This window comes from Tiliqua scincoides, chromosome 1, assembly GCF_035046505.1.
Source record: "Tiliqua scincoides isolate rTilSci1 chromosome 1, rTilSci1.hap2, whole genome shotgun sequence".
NCBI lineage: Eukaryota > Metazoa > Chordata > Lepidosauria > Squamata > Scincidae > Tiliqua > Tiliqua scincoides.
The window spans coordinates 41,497,108-41,515,522 of record NC_089821.1 but is presented as its reverse complement, the minus strand read 5'-3'; the positions used below and the strand labels follow the sequence as shown (position 1 = coordinate 41,515,522).

General features: G+C 43.1%; 1 protein-coding gene across 6 annotated transcripts in view; it reads left to right on the top strand.

The window, feature by feature from the left end:
• The window catches only part of MPPED2 (metallophosphoesterase domain containing 2), a 186,844-nt gene that overhangs the window by 84,766 nt on the left and 83,663 nt on the right, over positions 1-18,415 (top strand). For all 6 annotated transcript variants that reach the window (XM_066626787.1, XM_066626780.1, XM_066626786.1 and 3 more), the window contains one exon: positions 16,185-16,410. In XM_066626787.1, the coding sequence (XP_066482884.1) occupies positions 16,185-16,410 (226 nt within the window). The remainder of the gene's footprint in view (positions 1-16,184; positions 16,411-18,415) is intronic.

The following is an 18,415-nucleotide window of genomic DNA, read 5'->3' as shown; positions in this document are numbered from 1 at the left end:
CAACACTCAAACATATAGTGAAGCAATTGAAGACGTGTGGAACCAGTGGCGTCACTAGGATTTGCATCACCCACTGCGGGAGACCAGAGTGTCACTCCCATGAGGGACCTCCTCCATGTAGTGGGCAGTGCAATTACCCAGGTGGTGGGGTGTGGTGATGTACCATTGCCCTGCCCCACTGGTTCTTTAGATATACCCTTTGATAGAACACATATTTCAGTGTGGCTTTTTCATTGCATTCTGCTGTACACATCAAACAGTATATAACACAATGGCATTATTCCTACAAACCATGATTTTAACAATTTTGGTCACTAGTGGTGTCAGCCCCCAAGGGTGTCACCTTCGTAATACATTGTTGCTTCCATGCTGTGTCATAATAACATCTCATTGGCTCTTCAAACAACCAGTCTAATTGGTTCATTGTGAATTAAGGACATATACTTTTTTGTTACATAAGACAGTTGTATTTTTGTTTCCTGGTTTTTTGGCCATTACATTTGATAGAATGGAGATATTTCATGCTGGTTTTTTTCATTGCATTCTGCTGTAAATTACACATGACATGTAATTACATGTAATTATACATGGCGGATATGATGTGATGGTATTATTTCTGCAAACCACGATTTTAGAGATTTTGGTCACCACTGCGCATCATCTCCCTGTGCGTCACCCAGTGTGGCTCGCACACATTGGTGGATGTCTGCAGATTCCATATTGCCCATTCCTATTGACCCTTTACGCCAACTCATTTGCTGGTGTAGCTCTGAGGAGCATTCTAGGGAAGGGTAAAGCCTAGGATGGGGTTGTAGGATTCCACAGACACTGCTGCCATTGAGATCCACCCCCTCCTGCCCCCTATCTGCCCCAAAATTACCTGGGTTTATTTCTTTGAGAATTAAATATGTGCCTTAAGGCCTAATCCTAAAGAGGGCATACAGCAATGGATCTTCCAATCTGCTGATATAAGTTCTTTAATTGCGGCACAACTGTTGCACTGCTGTTGTGCTAATCAAAGAAGAAATGAAGAATGAAGAAATGGCCGGAGCCTCTGTGTGCCTAACACCTATAGAGCCAGTCTACCTTGGAGCAGGTAAGGTTCTAGTGGTGGGTGGGTCTTGGGCAGTTTGGTGGAGTTGGGAGGGCAGGAAGCTGGAGGGGGTGGGTCCTGCTGGCAGCAATGTGCACCTGGATGCTATCCTCATTTTTCCAGCATGCCCCTTTCTTCTAGTTAGACTTACATTAGCAACATAGCTGGTATGGTTCTAAGGAGACCCAGCTATGATCAGGTGGCATACCAGTAAACAGAAGTTTCACTTACCGCAGATACTCGCCTATAAGTTGATCTCACAGACACGTCAAGGGCAGGTTCTGAGCCAAAATTAATTGAATTTTCTATGATTCTCGGATAAGTTGGGGGTTAAACTTAGGGGGTGTGACTATAGTTTTGCCTGATTTTACCCAAGGTCAGATCCTGAAAAATAACCTGTCATTAATTATTACCTAAGAACTGTATAGTCTCTTATTTAAAAAAAATATAGAAAAAGATCATGAGATACATTTTTATTCTTTAACTTTAAATTCTAGTTTTCACAACCTTTTTGTAAACACTATCAGAGTAAGTGCACTGTAAACAGCATACTAGTAAAATAGTGATTCCTAACCTGGGGTACATGTATCCCGAGGGGCATTTGACAGGTTCTTAGGGGTACTTGAAAAAGAATTGAATAATGGCAGAAAATGCAGGTAGTGCTCCAGAATGCCTTGTAAGGCCAGCATGGCAGCAAGGGAGGTGGCTAGTTGGCTGTGAAAGCCCCACCAATAGCTAGTTTTTGGTCATCAATTCATGTAAGAATCAGTGATTGAAAACCAGCTCAGTCAAAAAGCTGAAATTGATCAGTCAATCACCAAGAATTTCTCAGGACACTTCTGTGCAAAACAGTGAAGAAGCATAGCCCTTAGTTCTTCAAACAGATAAAAAAAATATTGTGACGAATACATGAAGTATGGGTTTTCATATAGAGGAGATGAAGGCTTATATTATTAATTACAAACGTTTTGCTAATATGAGGGGTACAATTTATGGAAATAGGCTGCCAAGGGGTATGCAAGTGAAAAAAGGTTGGGAATCACTGCAGGAGAACCATTAATCAAATCCTCCTTTAAGGTGCTTGGTGTGTTAAGCCAGGGGTTCTACATATAACACATAACTGGGAGTGTGCAATTCAATTCACAGCAGAGAGACGAGCAACAAGGAATGACTATGAGCAAGTGCAGCTGCACAGAATTGCAACCTTATTTATTCAGAAGTAGACCCATTGCTTTCCATGGGTGTAATTGCTTGTCTAGCACCTGCTTTGATAAGCAACTTTTCAGGAGTTGACCCCTGACCATTGCATTCAGCTTGTGCTCCCTAAGCACAGTCGCAGAGCAGAAGATGATGGGGGATAGGATTGGGCTGTAACTCTTTTACTTGAAACAATGATATTTAATAATAATAGTAATAAACAGCCAAAATATATTGAGTGAAATGGGAAAAAAATTCAGTTCATTTACTTAATGAATTATATGTAGAGGCCACCAATTTATGTATTTTTGTCTTAAATATTTTGGCAAAGGTTGGAAACAGCCATCCAGTTTCCTGAAACAGCTCAGTAAATCATTGTGTTAGTTCAGTTATTCCTTTACAGAAACAGACAGGGTTGTGTTTGAGTAGCCTCTGGCCTCAATCCAGCCCATTTTAATCACCTGAAAGTCCTCTTGATTTCAGTGGGAGAGTAAATCACATTCTTGACTCTCTCCCTCTAAAAGCAATAGGATGGAGGCATGCTTTACATTGGATGGATCATACCATCTGTTTTTTTTTTTTATTGATCCAGTCCAAAATTCTCACTGTTTTCAAAGCAAATTTTGCTTGAGCAAGGTATGATGCGAGTCAGATATCTGTTCAAGCAATCCAGTTTTGAAATCCTTCACAACAGGATTCATAGGCCTTTGGGGGGCAAAAGTATAAATGAAAATCTCAAGGCCATCCTCTGGCACCAACATGAAGATGATAATTAGCTTAATTACAGACAAAATAATTGCTCTACAAAATGACCTTCTTTTCTCTTTGTATAAAGTTTCTGTTTCCTTTTTTCCTGAGAAAAAGAAACCCTTCAATTACAATTGTAATTGCAGAAACAAAGAAGAGGTGGTGTTAGAAGTATTTCTATGACTGTTTGCATAAGTTTCTTTGTATAGTCTCAGGTCTTCTGAAGTTTCAAAGTAAAAATGATTAAATTGGACTTTGTACAAGGTAACACCCACTACTGAAGAATCTGTTCAAAATCTGGAGATTACGTTATCTAGTGATTGAAGATTCTACAAAGAAATAGATTTGTGTATTGATGCCTTTAGAAATATTATTCGATGGCAATAAAATGTCCTCTGAAATTCCCTCCTGAGTGAGGAAAATAGAGTTTGTTCGCAGTAATTGCATTTCCAAGCATTTACTCTCTCACTTTCCAATATGAGTTAAGCCAATTGAAACTTGTGATTTGGTTTTGCTTAGCAGCAAAGGTACCATGTAAATTGATCTGTGATGCGTTTGTAGAAAGTGCTTTGAAAGTTTTGAAATTGAGATGGCCTTTTCTTATTAGATTTAGAAAGTACGTGGTTTCATTTCTATATTTTAGCCTAATATAATATTAACCAAAAATGTTCTTTTTCAATTTGACTTTAATCAAATTCAAGGCACCCGTTTCTGTTTAGGCCCGTTGGCAGTAGGAAGGGTGAGATTATTTTCACTGGAGTTTTCAGTATATAGGGTTCACTAATGGAACCATTTAAATTCACACTGAGATAAAATACATGTGCAGCTTCTTCCTATGCAGCCTCCTTCATTCACTTCAATGGAATGTTTGGCTGGGTGCACACGTTCCTTTCTCTGTACTGAGAGCCTGCTTCTTTGATGTGAATGAAGATGTTTGTGTAGGTAGGGGAGCTTTATATGTATATTAAAGGCACAATCCTCTAGTGCCTCTGCACCACCGGTGCAAACTGTTGCAAAAGCACATTATGACAGCTGGCAGGGCAAGACAGCAGACAGTTGAGTCTGCTGGCAGGAAGGCCAAAACCTTCACACACATACCAGTGCAAAGGGCAGCATGTACCAGGAAAGGTAAGATCCATGCTGAGCATAGTGAGCTGGAATGGGGTGGGGGGAAGGGGGCGAGGGGAGGGTGGTGATGGGAGCAGGGGGTGAGCATATCAGGCCTAGGAGGAGTGGGATCAACAGCACTGGCATGTGCCATTCTTGTCCCCCTTCCTGGGCTGATCTGCTGACACGAGGCAACACAGGCTTGCACCATCGATGTTGCTGATGTAGACCCAACTAGCTCCATTGTGGCTGCTTGAGCTTCCCTGAGCAAGGGGTCAAATATCTCCTTACTCCATGATGAGGTCTGGCAGCCAGCATTTTCCAGACAGGGGTGTAGTGTACCCTGTGCTGATGCCGGTGCATCGCAGAATGGGAACTTAAGTAGGGTTGGGCTGCAAGGTCCTCAGACTTATTTTGCAGTTTAATACTAAGGGATAGTGTCCATTATCTGCAAACTCAAGGTTTTTCCTCCTGCTAAAGCATTCCCACTAAGATCATTGGTAGTAGCTCATATTTTGCAAGAAGGCTCCAGATTTAATTCCCACCACCTCCAGGTATGGCAGGGAACAATTCCTATGTAAAACCTTGCAGAGCTGCTCCCATTCAATGTCTAAAATACTGAAACTGGATGGATCAATGGTCTGAATCAATGTAGGGCAACTCTGTTCATTTTGCCTTGCTAAGATAGATGGTGTTTTCACCAAAAGCTCCCTGTATGAACTATCAGTGATACTCATTTTAGCTTTGCATAGAAATATCAAAGACTGTAGCTCTTGTGGTCATGGCCTTTTGGCCCTACTTTTTCCCTATGTGTGTATTTGCATCTGCCATCTCTGGTCTTCCATGTATTTGATGAAGTAGACTCTTATGCCACAATAAATCTTTTTGTCCAATCTTTTTGCATTGTCTTGAAGCTATGGATCCAGAGAAAGCTCAGCAGAGCTCTTCTACTATTTTAAGGATTTTGTCCTGTGTAACTAATTCTAGATTCTCCTTTGGTAATTAAGGACTAGCTGCCAAATATAGTACCTGTCAAACTATTCAACTATTTTATTTTGTTTCAACTGAAACCATTTCGTTTCAACTGATTCTTGTAATAGATTCAGATTTGAATTTATCATCAAAGCAACATTAAGGCTACAGTCCTGTACACACTTTCCTGAGAATAAATCTCGCTGAACACAATTAGACTTACTTCTGAGTAAGCCTGTCTAGGATTGTTCTGTTAATGTGTACAAAAGTTGTGTACAAAAAGAGCAGTGACAATATAGTCACTGAGAGAGAGCGACTAAGATGATTATGGGGCTGGGGCACCTTCCTTATGAGGAAAGGCTACGGCGTTTGGGCCTCTTCAGCCTAGAAAAGAGACGCTTGAGGGGGGACATGATTGAGACATACAAAATTATGCAGGGAATGGACAGAGTGGATAGGGAGATGCTCTTTACACTCTCACATAATACCAGAACCAGGGGACATCCACTAAAATTGAGTGTTGGGCGGGTTAGGACAGACAAAAGAAAATATTCCTTTACTCAGCGTGTGGTCGGTCTGTGGAACTCCTTGCCACAGGATGTGGTGCTGGCGTCTAGCCTAGACGCCTTTAAAAGGGGATTGGACAAGTTTCTGGAGGAAAAATCCATTATGGGGTACAAGCCATGATGTGTATGCGCAACCTCCTGATTTTAGAAATGGGTTATGTCAGAATGCCAGATGCAAGGGAGGGCACCAGGATGAGGTCTCTTGTTATCTGGTGTGCTCCCTGGGGTATTTGGTGGGCCGCTGTGAGATACAGGAAGCTGGACTAGATGGGCCTATGGCCTGATCCAGTGGGGCTGTTCTTATGTTCTTAGTGCAGTATCAGAACCATCTGTCATCCTTCAAATCTACTGTAGTGTTTCTCAAACTGTGGGTTGTGACCCACTAAGTGGATCATGAGCCAATTTCAGGTTGGTCCCCATTCATTTCAATATTTTATTTTTAATAGATTTGATGCTGTCATGGTATGTGACTGCATTTAGGGACATGTTACAGACCTGCACTTTTAACAAGCTACTATGTATATTCTTTTATCAATGATAGTAAATGGAACTTACTTCTTGGTAAGTGTGGGTAGCATTGCAGCTTAGGATTGCTAAAAATTTTCCTGCTTGATGATGTCACTTCTGGTCATGACATCACTTCCAGTGAGTCCTGACAGATTCTCATTCTAAAAAGTGGGTCCTGGTGCTAAACGTGTGAGAAACACTGATCTACTGTATTGTTATTAGATAACCCTCGGTGTCTGACTGCAGTATTTGCAAAAATGATTACATTAGCTGTTAGACAGACCTATGTGGCCCCATCAGACAGGTACACAGTTTTATACTGATCAAAATACGATCCAGTGTAATGTTTGGCTTCAGTGTTTATCTTTGATGCATTGATTTAGAAGAAAACTTTTTCAAAATATAGGTTTCTCCTGCAGTAGAGATGTTTGCTTTGTGCTTTTTTTCAAATAGAGGTATAATAATTTGTATACTTTTTCACTTTATTTTTTTAAATCAAGAAAAACTATTCAGTGACTGATACAATAATCCTAGATTTTGAAGTGTGTATTTTGCTCAGAGATCATTGGTCATCTGAATTGGGATATAATTTGAGCACTAACCAGTCCTATCCAGCTTTCAGCACTGATGCAGCTGTGCCATTGGGACATGTGCTGTATTCTGCAGTGCAGTCAGGGAGGCCTTCTCAAGGTAAGGGAACATTTGTTCCTTTACCTTGGGGTTGCACTGTGGCTTCATTGGTGCTGGAAAATTGGATAGGATTGAACTCTTATCTCTAGTGAAAAGTTATTGTGGGAATCTACTAGAGAGTCACAATCGGCTTCATTTAACAAAGTACAAAGGTTATTAATCACAAACAGTTACATTAGAATAATGTTATGGTTGAGACATAAATGCACAGATGCAAGGAATTCCCTTCATAACTACTTGAGCTTCAAAGCTCCTACATTTTCAAGTCTTCTGTTCCAGTTGGTGATATTAAGTTGTTCAGGTTTTAAATGAGCCTGCCATTGGACAGGTATGTATACTGTTGTAAGCCATTTGTTTGGGAGTGACTTGCGCTCTGTGGATTAGGGACCACGTAGATTAACCAATGTCTCCTGATGTTGTGAACTCTCATGGAGATCCATGTGTTTTGTCACCCACTGGTCTTCAGGATTAGATGGGGTTCCATTAGTGTCCCTCCCCCAGGGTTTATGGCTCAACCTTGGCATTATTATAACGTAGTTTTTTGTGTTTAATGTTTCTTAGACTTGGTTTTCCATTGCCAGCATGGAAGGAACCCTAATGCATGAGTTTCAGAGGAGAAGGTAGCAGTCTGAACCTGCTGTGTGGCTCGATCAGCAAGCGTGAGTATTAACGCTAGAGCTGTCAGGGCTTGTGAAAATTAATGAAGCCTGACGGTTACAGAGTGAAAGGTCAGAGGCAGAGCTTGCTCTTACGTATCATTTGTGTTTTGTTGTGGCTAACAACATTTTCAACAAAGGAGAGCTTTTGTGTGTGAGCTTTAGATTTATTGCAGGACTCCGTAGGTCTCGGCCTTCGCTTCTCCCTGTGCTGTAGCCTAGTGTTTTCCTTGCATAAAAGCAAAACAGTTCAACCTTTTGCTCTTCTGCCAAAATCTTGATGGATTTTCCATATGCTTCTTGAATATCCTTTCAGCCTCCTCCCAAATCAGATATTGCTATTTGAAAGGTTGTTTTGCATGTGGTTGAAGCAGTAGCAAGTGATGTTCAACAGAAAGGTTTACTCAATACTTTTAAAGGAATACTTAGCTTTTAGCATTCTGTGTGTGTGTGTGTGTGTGTGTGTGTGTGTGTGTGTGAGAGAGAGAGAGAGAGAGAGAGAGAGAAGGGGGTTAACTTCACTTTTGAGTTGCTCACTTTTTATCAGAATAAGAGTTATGGACACTTTAGGTGATATTTCTAATTTTGTCATATTGCGAAAATAATCTAAGGTGAATCATGCTACAGATTAGAATCATTAAAAATACTCACTTTCATCAAAGTCTATTGAGTGCTAAGGATATCAAGAAGAAAAAAAACCTTACTAACAGCCCAATCCTAAACTTCCCGGTGCCCGCTGGAGCAGCGGCTCCAGAGTAGTTACTGCTGTATCCAGTGAGCACTGGAGAAGCTGTTGGAAATCTCCTCAGGGGAAGCAGACTTTCATCCCCCTCTGCCATGGGGCTTCTCAAGTGGGGCTTCTCAAGTCTGTGCTGGCTATTTTACTGGCACAGACTTGAGATACCCTGTGTCAGGCTTCTGGCTGAACCCTGCTCGTCCTACCCCGATCCCTGTCCCTGCTCTGCCCTTGTCCTGTCTTTCCCATGTCCCCCCAGAGGCCGCACAGCCACCCGGTGGTTTCACTTACCACCGTGGTGCATCCTCTTCCTGCCAACTGGCATGGGCCCTGCACCAGTGCTCCCTATTCACCGAGTGCCATGAATGTGCATTATGGTGCATTTACAGCAGTCAGCGCCGGTGCTGGGTGAGTTTAGGATTGACCCCTGAGTCAAAGAAAAAGCTATTGAATTTGTGTCAAAAAGATGTAACATTTAGTTCCTAGCAGTTGCTCTCATGTACACATGAGCTCTTACAGGAGTAGGATTCCTTAATTCAGGGCTTTTCAAACTGGGGCGTCGCGATGCCCCAGCCTGTGAGCCCTGGCCTCTGCCCCCTTAAGGGTCGGGGGGCAGCCTGGAGGCAGGGAGGAGGCAGCAGCGCAACCCCCAGGATCGCGCCACCCAGGGGCGCTGCAGGGGCTTGGATGCACTAACCCAAGCCTCCTGCAGCCTCCCCAGGCTGTGGGGAGCCCAGCGCAACCTACAGCAGAGCTCCCCACAGCAGTGAAAGTGGATGCGGAGCGATCGCGCTTCACTTCCGCTTTAGTGGAGGCAGGGTGTGATTGCTCCACATTTACTTTCACTGCTGCAGGAAACCCTGCTGCAGGTCGTGCCTGGCTCCCCGCAGCCTGGGGAGGCTGCAGGAGGCTTGGGTAAGTGCACTCAAGCCCCTGCAGCCCCCCTGGGCAGCGTGATCCTGGGGATCGCGCCGCTGCCTCCCCCACCCCCGCTGCCTCCCCCCGCCCATGCAAGTACTTAGTGGCTCTCAAACTCTCCCAGAGAGTTTGAGAACCACTGCCCTAGTTCATTGGAGGGACAACTCCATGTTCACAAAGTGCAGATTGCCTCCTTCACTAAAATGCATGGGGGATGATCTTAAAAATTCTTAGCACCTTGTAGCCCCTTCTGAGTGTGCAGAACACTCCACCTGTTTTCATATAATCCTTGCAGTAGACTTATAACATAAGTAAGGTTTCGATCCTCTATGTACTTACCATTGATCATAGTGGGATCTTACTGTTTTATTTCACTCTTATGATATTGGTGTAGCTTGTTTTAACACTACCTGTTGTTTGTATTGTATATTATATATTTTATTTTTAATTATTTTAAACTAAGTTTTATTATGTTGTACTCTGAGCCTTGGAAAAGTGAGATAAAACGATTTTAAAATAAATACTTTTACTTCTGGGTAAACACAGTATATGACTGCTCTATCAGCATTATTAACCCCATATTGTAGCTAAGGTTGGGATATAGTGGCCATCCTAAGGCCATCTAATATTCATTTTAGAAATGAGTTGAGGTTTGAATTGGGGAAATCCTGATTTGTGGTTCAGGCTCTTAATTGCTGCATCAAGCAAATCTCAAGAACATCTTGTGCACATCAGAGCATCTGCACAGGTGTTTTGTTCGTACTTCTTGGTTACGATAAGCTCTTGGCAATTGCCTAATATTGTGCTGGGTACTGTAAGATGTACAAGGAATAGTTGAAAATAGAATAGTTGAATAGGAATAGTTGAAAAGCTAATAGTCAAGGAATAGTTGAAAAGCTCTTCAACCTCTCCAGACTGAGAGCAAAATCCAAAGTCCAGCTGAAATGTCTGCGTGACTTCCTCTTTGCCGACGATGCAGCTGTCACTACCCACTCTGCCAAAGATCTCCAGCAGCTCATGGATCGTTTTAGCAAGGCCTGCCAAGATTTTGGACTGACAATCAGCCTGAAGAAAACACAGGTCATTGTTCAGGATGTGGACTCACCTCCCTGCATTACAATCTCTGAGCATGAACTGGAGGTTGTCCATGACTTTGTGTACCTTGGCTCAACGATCTCCGACACACATTCTCTCGATACCGAGCTAAACAAGCGCATCGGTAAAGCAGCTACCACGTTTTCCAGACTCACAAAGAGAGTCTGGTCCAACAAGAAGCTGACGGATCATACCAAGATCCAGGTCTACAGAGCTTGCGTCCTGAGTACACTTCTGTACTGCAGCGAGTCATGGACTCTTCACTCACAACAGGAGAGGAAACTGAACGCTTTCCACATGTGCTGCCTCTGACGCATCCTAGGCATCACCTGGCAGGACAAAGTTCCAAACAACACAGTCCTGTAACAAGCTGGAATCCCTAGCATGTATGCACTACTGAAACAGAGACGCCTGCGTTGTCTCGGTCATGTCGTGAGAATGGATGATGGCCGGATCCCAAAGGATCTCCTCTATGGAGAACTCGTGCAAGGAAAGCGCCCTACAGGTAGACCACAGCTGCGATACAAGGACATCTGCAAGAGGGATCTGAAGGCCTTAGGAGTGGACCTCAACAAGTGGGAAACCCTGGCCTCTGAGCGGCCCGCTTGGAGGCAGGCTGTGCAACATGGCCTTTCCCAGTTTGAAGAGACACTTGGCCAACAGTCTGAGGCTAAGAGGCAAAGAAGGAAGGCCCATAGCCAGGGAGACAGGCCAGGGACAGACTGCACTTGCTCCCAGTGTGGAAGGGATTGTCACTCCCGAATCGGCCTTTTCAGCCACACTAGACGCTGTGCCAGAACCACCTTTCAAAGCGCGATACCATAGTCTTTTGAGACTGAAGGTTGCCAATACTGTAAGATTAAAAACAAGGAAAAGGCCTTGCTGATAGCTTACTGTTTGACAAAACACTCCTGCTTTTGGGTGAAGCAACTATATTCAAATATTTACAGAAATAATGGGCACATCCCAAAGTGTGATAGTTTGGATTGTCATTTGGTTGGTTTTGCGCTGGTCTTCATCTCCCTGTTTTGCTCACCCCATTCCACCCCTCCCCGCCTCTCTCCTAACCCCTTCATGGTCTTCCCCGAGGTAGTGGGCATCTGTGGTTGCTTATTACCATGTGGACCACCACTTCCAGCTGTGGCCGTGTCATACTCTCTAGCATTGTCATGTTTGCAACAGCCGGAAAGTATATTATGCTGCTGGAATATGTGTTCCAGTGGTGTAACGGCCAGTTAAATGATTAATTGTCGTTACTGGGAGAGGAGAGACAATTCAAGGAATAGTGACCCTTCTTTTTAATGAAATATAGGATGTTAGGCCAGTAGAACCTTGTATTCCTCGCTAACCTCTGGAGATGCCATAAGATTCAAGAGAATACCTCGAGAGTCCTATTCCTAGATAGTAAGAGAGACTCATTGGCTGCAGTGTTACATGTACACAATCTCAATAAATTAGCTTTATTAAATCTAGTAATATGAACTCTGTCTGTGTGAATATTTATGACTTTCCTTCACCACCATCCTTGCTGGTAATACTTTTGAACTTCATTTTTGTCTTCATTACCTATCTTTGGATAATTTTCGTTTCCATATATTTATCAATGATGAGACACGTGAGCTCTTGCAGTGGTTCTTCCCTGTAGAAGTACTTAATGCTCCCAGTAAGTATGATTGCAATCAGTCGGTGATTCTCTGTAGTTGTTTATGTTTCAGAGATTGGGGAGGGGTGGGAGTTCAATTTACCAAATTAGAATTTAGTTCCAGTTAATTCTGTTGGATTTAGGGCCCAATCCTGGGCTCAACGCACCGGCTCACCTCTGGCACGGACTGTCACAAATGTGCCATAAGGCATGTTTGCGAAGCTTACCACCAGGTTGTGGAGAGGAAAGCGGAGGCGGGGAGGAGGTGTTCTGGGGAGGAAGTGTAGGCGGGAGGTAGGGAAAGGGTGGGAGGGAGGCGTGCCAGGGTAGGGAGCAGGGAGGGAGGGAGGCAGGTCCGGTGGAGCTCTGCTCAACTGGTTCCAGAGCATTTGTGTGGGACTCGGCGCCAGACAGGAATGCTCGAGTACTCCATTGTGGGGCTACTTGCCTTATCCAGGAGAAGGGGACAAAAGTCCCCTTCTCCCAAGGTGCCACCCGTGGCTGCTGTTGGTGTGCAGGATGCGGCAGCAGCCGTTACTGGTGCTGCCATAGCCTCGTGCTATGAGAGCTCAGGATTGGGCAGCCCCCTCTTACTTAGGATTGCAGTACAAAATTCTACAGAATTTGTTTTTCTTTTAATTCATACAAGTAATTTGGTTTTAGTACAATTGGCTTGCAAATATGATTCCAAAATTTGTATATGATTGGTTTTTTGTTGCTTTCATTTATATTGCAGCCATTGGTCTTTTTATTCAAATTTTAACTGATTGCTAAATCTGTTGCCCTGTCTAGAGTTTGTGCTACATTGTGCCTCAAGGAAGTCAGTTTTAAAAGATTAACAAAAGAGTAGTTAAACATTTTTAACCCAATGAATACAACTCTTTATAAATACTAAATTAGCCTTCTGAAGTGTACCAGCGCCAACAAAAGACCATACCAACTTAAACAATTTGGACTGCAGTCCTATGCACACTTTTTTGGAAGTAAACCCCACTGAACACAATGAGGCTGACTTCTGAGTAGACATGCATAGGATTGTGCTGAAATTGTATCAGAGAACTTATTCCATAAATTGCATCACTTAATTGATGTAAGATGTCTTTTAAATGGTGGTTCTTTTACATTGAGCAGGAAGAACAACTGTCCCTTTTCTATAAATTCCAGCAGTTTCTTGTTTACATCTTTTTTTTGAGATTGTCCACCTTTTTGGGACAGGAAACAATTTATTAATTTTGCTATATAAATCTAAAGCAAATCCATTTAAAAAACAGTGTCGTTTTGCTCAGTTTTTAAAAAAAGGTTAACAGCCTCACTGACCTTTTGTAAAGCACACAGAGGCAATCAGTCTCTCTCCAGGTTCTTAGAAAGGCTTCAGTTCGAGGCAGTGACCCCAGCACAGGGAAAGAATGGAGGAGGTGATAATCACTGCCTTCTTTCACATGCTCAGGGGGAAGGAAGGGCTTGCTTGCCTGGGAAAAGCTGCTCTAAGTGCCTGGAGAGAGAATGATTGATGGATTATCTACTGGCTGCCCTCTCTCCTATTAATGAGGCTATTGTTAAACATCTTTTCCTTTGATTTAAAGGGCCCTTCTCATCAAGTTGAGATAAAACCGCAGGTAAAAAAAATCCGTGGATAATTAGGTTATACCTGTATACACTTTACTCTTGAAACTACAGTAGTTCTAGAGACACATTCATGAAAGGGGTGGAGATTAGTGAACAAAGCATTTTCACTCTTTTTTTTTTTGTGAGGCTGCTTTGAAGAGAACTATGCTGTTTGTTTGACTGCTTCATCTTTAATGAGCAAGAAATACGGATTTTGTTTCCTTTGGCTTATCCTAGAAAAGGAAAAAGAAATTGAAACTACAGTACCAGGTCAGCTTTTCCCATCAGGCCTATGCAACATTATGAAAGCATTCGTTCCATGAATAATCAGAGGTGGAATATACATCCATCAAGAACAATGAAGGAAGTGTTATGCTTATAAAGAAACATAGTCATACATTGCTCATTCGCACACTGTATATCATTGTTGAAATTGTTCAGAAGAAGTTATTTCACTCTCTGTATGTTACAGTTCCACACTAAATAGCTATAGTGGCTTAATAAACCTTTTAAAATGGTTCAAGAACATAACTGTTCACACATAATTGTTCATGAAAGGGGGTGGAGATCTTCCATCAGTTTCATTTCCTTTCTTAAATGTATGACTGCAAGTGAATGAACTTATGATTATGGAAAGTTAAACTGATACGTATCTTTGTATCAGTGTGTAGAGAGATGCCAAGTGCCAAGATTTCTCATTCTGTACCCTGACTAAACTTGGGGATATCTCAAGCAATCACATGTTCATAATTAAAATACCTCCTTCAGAATCATTTGCTCTGAAGTCAACAATAAAAAATGTCAAGAATTAGGTGAGGTTGTGGAAAGTTCTTTAAACCTTAAATTAAACGAAAAACAGTAGATACACTCGCCTTGATTATATCTCTGACTCATAATGTAGAAACCTATGAGGAGTGAACATGAAATCTCCATTTTGTAGTATTATCTCCAACCCAACTCTTCAAAAACAAATTTTGTCTCAAAATATGATTACTGATCTATGTAATATGACATCATATTCATCCATTACTTCTCTTTCAGACCTGAAGGTACAATGGATTTAACAGGGACTTAAACTGCAATTCTGTGCATATCTACTCAGAAGTGAATCCTATTGTGTTCAGTGGGGCTTGCTCCCAGGAAAGTGTCCATAGGATTGCAGCCTCAGTTCTTACCAGAATGTGATATTATGATTCTTGTTTTTGCTTTAGCAAATAATCAGGTTTCAAGAAAAACTTTCAATAACTGATGCAGAGATCTTGGTTTGCAAGGGCTGCAAAATAAGTGTGAATTGGAATCTTATAACAGTGTTTTGAAGGAGCTGACTATCACTCCAGTTTCACAGATGGACACCTAAAATTTAGAGTAAATCTATATCTGTTGGTGGAAGAGATCTAGAGATCACAGTTTTGACTGCGTACCAATAGTAAGCAAAATGTGATGACCTAGGGTTGGACCAGAAACCAATTAAGCACTTAGATGACCAATAATCACTTGTACAAGTAAGAGTGCATGTGTATAAGTTGACTATGCATGCATATAATTTTAGGTGTTTACTGTATAAAATGCTAGTTTTCGCTATGTGGCTCATTATCTGCATACCATTTCTTCCTCTTCCTTGCTGCCAATCTACTCCCTGATCTGACTTACTACCATCAGCAAATCTCCTTTGGCTGCTTGGTGCTGAGACCCAATTGCTTGCCACTTGTAGTGGTGGCCAGGCTAGACTGAATGGCATATTGTTTTGTGACAGCCATAAGGGGCCTTGTGCCACTGGAATGCTTGTTCCAACTGCATAAGACCCTTTTAGAACTAGTCCATAGGTCATTAAACTTTTGCCTGCTTCCTAAACCTTCCCTTTGTCTCTGACAATGTTTGTGGACAAAATTCAACATAGTCACACTTTAGCATACAAGAGAAAGTGCAGGCCTAGTATTTCAGAAGTAGTCATGAAGAAGTTGTCGAATGTTTTTTCATTTAAAAAATGTTAATTGCTTAAAAGCCCAGTTTATTTCTATTATATAGAAAGATCAAGAGAAACAAGATATTTTTCATTTTGAGGAAAAGGTCCTTGTGGGAGATGGGTGTGAAACGTGCTTATTGACTTAACCATCTCTTTTGGAGATTTATATATAGCCAGAACCTCAGTAGGCATGAAATAACAGATTATAAAACATCTTCGGTGTAAATTAAGCAGGAAAACTTGGCTGCTGCCATAACCATAATCTCCAGTAGATAAACATGCAAAGTAATGGAAGATCTTCACCCCTTTACTGCTCTTAAACGCCTTGATTGTCAGTGCAATCTTATGCATGCTTACTCAGAAGTAAACCTATTGCTTACTGGCATGTAAGTGTATGTGGACTTGGAGCTTGAGTACAACAGAGTGATCAAATGATGTCACATTATGATTCATCCACATTAAATTATCTGAAGGGACTGGTTTAATTCCTTGGACACCTTTTAAAAATGTCACTTCATGTGCCTTTCCTTGGCACATTTTTTTGCTGAGTGACAATACATGGTTGCACAAACTGGCAGTAATAGCTTTTGCTTCACAGAGGACTGCAGATATATCCAGGGTGCCCTGAAATGTGGGATATTTTGATGTGGGACCCAAGTGTGCTAATTAAATGCTTTGTTGTTGTTTCAGGAAACCTGCCGTATGAATGTAAAATAGTGATTGCTGGGAATCATGAACTGACATTTGATAAAGAATTCATGGCAGACCTTGTTAAACAGGATTACTACCGCTTTCCCTCAGTGTCCAAATTGAAACCAGAGGACTTTGACAATGTTCAGTCACTTCTGACAAACAGTATTTACCTGCAAGATTCAGAAGTAACAGTGAAAGGATTTCGAATATATGGTGCCCCTTGGTAAGTCTCAGTTTTAAACCTTTTCTGCTTGTACATTAGAGGCTGTATTTCTGCCTCAAAGCATTATGTGATTTCTGCTGTTACATTGAGATTAGTGTGCAGTTTCCCCTGGGGGCTGGGGCTAAGAATAGGCCCTCAGTTTGGCTGTACTTGTCGTAAGAGGCGACTAAACAGCCACCGGGTAGATGGAACTCGTCAGCCTAGGAAGGCAGCTCATCTAAGAGAAGGAAACTCTGACCTCAAACCTCCACTGCCTTGTGGCTACATCCAGTTCTGGAAAAGGCTTCAGGAGTCAACCTCGAGGCAAAATCAGGAGCCGGAGTCCCTTAGGCAGTTCATGGCTGAACACAGTCACGTTCTGGCAACTCCTGCGACGCCGCTGGAACCAACCGTATTGGCTTCTGCCTTTCCATTGGACCATTCCAGCGACGTGGAGAGGGGGGATTTGCTGCATGGGTAACAGCCTATCCTCCATACCTTCTTTACCCAGGCTTCGCGCACTGGAGAGGACACTCCAACTTCGCCATACGGCGTCGGCACAACACGGGAAGCAGCAGTTTACCGGTTATAAGTCTTTGCTCGATTGGCGTAGAGCATGACGCCAGGGGCTGCTTCCGACGGTGGGAGAGATCATTGCATCTCATTGGGCAGCTACCGCCCGCCTTAAGCTGGGCAGTCCCCAGCCAGTAAGGTGTTGCCTCGCCACGGTCCGTTAACCTCATGGGGTGCGTGGGGTTTAGGGTGAAAACCGACAAGCGGATCGACAACTCTGCACCATGCAACAGAAAACAGAAAACTACTGCCCTAAAGCTGGGCACCTGGAACGTTAGGACAATGACACCTGGCTTCTCTGATGACCTGCAAGAAATAGACGACGCACGCAAAACAGCTGTCATCGACATGGAGCTGAGCAGACTGCAGATGGACATCGTCGCCCTTCAAGAGACGAGGCTGCCAGATTCCGGATCTGTCAAGGAGAGAAATTTCTCATTTTTCTGGCAGGGAAAACCACCAAACGAAACCAGGGAACATGGCGTTGGCTTTGCGGTCAGAAATACCCTGCTGAAATCCATCATCCCACCTACTGTGGGAAGTGAAAGAATTTTGTCCCTGCAGCTCCAGTCATCAGCAGGACCTATCACTCTCATCAGTGCTTATGCACCGACTCTGTCGTCTCCAGCGGAAGCCAAAGACAAATTCTATGATGACCTGGCCACCACTGTCAAGAAAATCCCTGTAAAAGAGCCATTGTTCATCCTCGGCGATTTCAATGCTAGAGTTGGTGCTGATAACAGTTCATGGCCCACTTGCTTAGGTCAGTTTGGCACTGGGAGGATGAACGAAAATGGCCAACGCCTGCTAGAGTTTTGCTGTCATCACGGTCTCTGTGTCAGCAACACGTTCTTCAACACAAAGCCCCAACATAGAGTCTCTTGGAGACATCCAAGATCAAAGCACTGGCACCAGCTCGACCTGATCCTCACCAGACGCTCCAGCCTTCCCAGCATCAAGATCACACGCAGTTATCATGGTGCTGCCTGCGACACTGACCACTCCCTGGTGTGCAGCAGAGTGAAACTGCAAACAAAGCGACTGTATCACACGAAAAAGGAAGGAAGACCTCGCATTGATACCAGCAAGACCCGGGATCAGAGAAAAGTGGAGGAATTTGCACAAGCGCTTGAGGAATCTCTTCCAGGCCCGGCCGACGCAAACGCATCCAACAGATGGGAACATTTCAAGAATACCGTTTACAACACCGCCTTGTCCATATTCGGCAAGAAGACCAACAAGGCGGCAGACTGGTTTGAAGCCCACTCTGAGGAGTTGACACCAGTCATTGAGGAAAAGAGGAGAGCTCAAGCAGCATACAAGGTCTGTCCCAGTGAGCGCAACCTGCAGGTCCTCCGAATTGCTCGCAGCAAAGTCCAACAGACTGCCAGGAGATGTGCTAACGACTACTGGCTCCAGCTCTGTTCCGAGATACAGATAGCAGCTGACACGG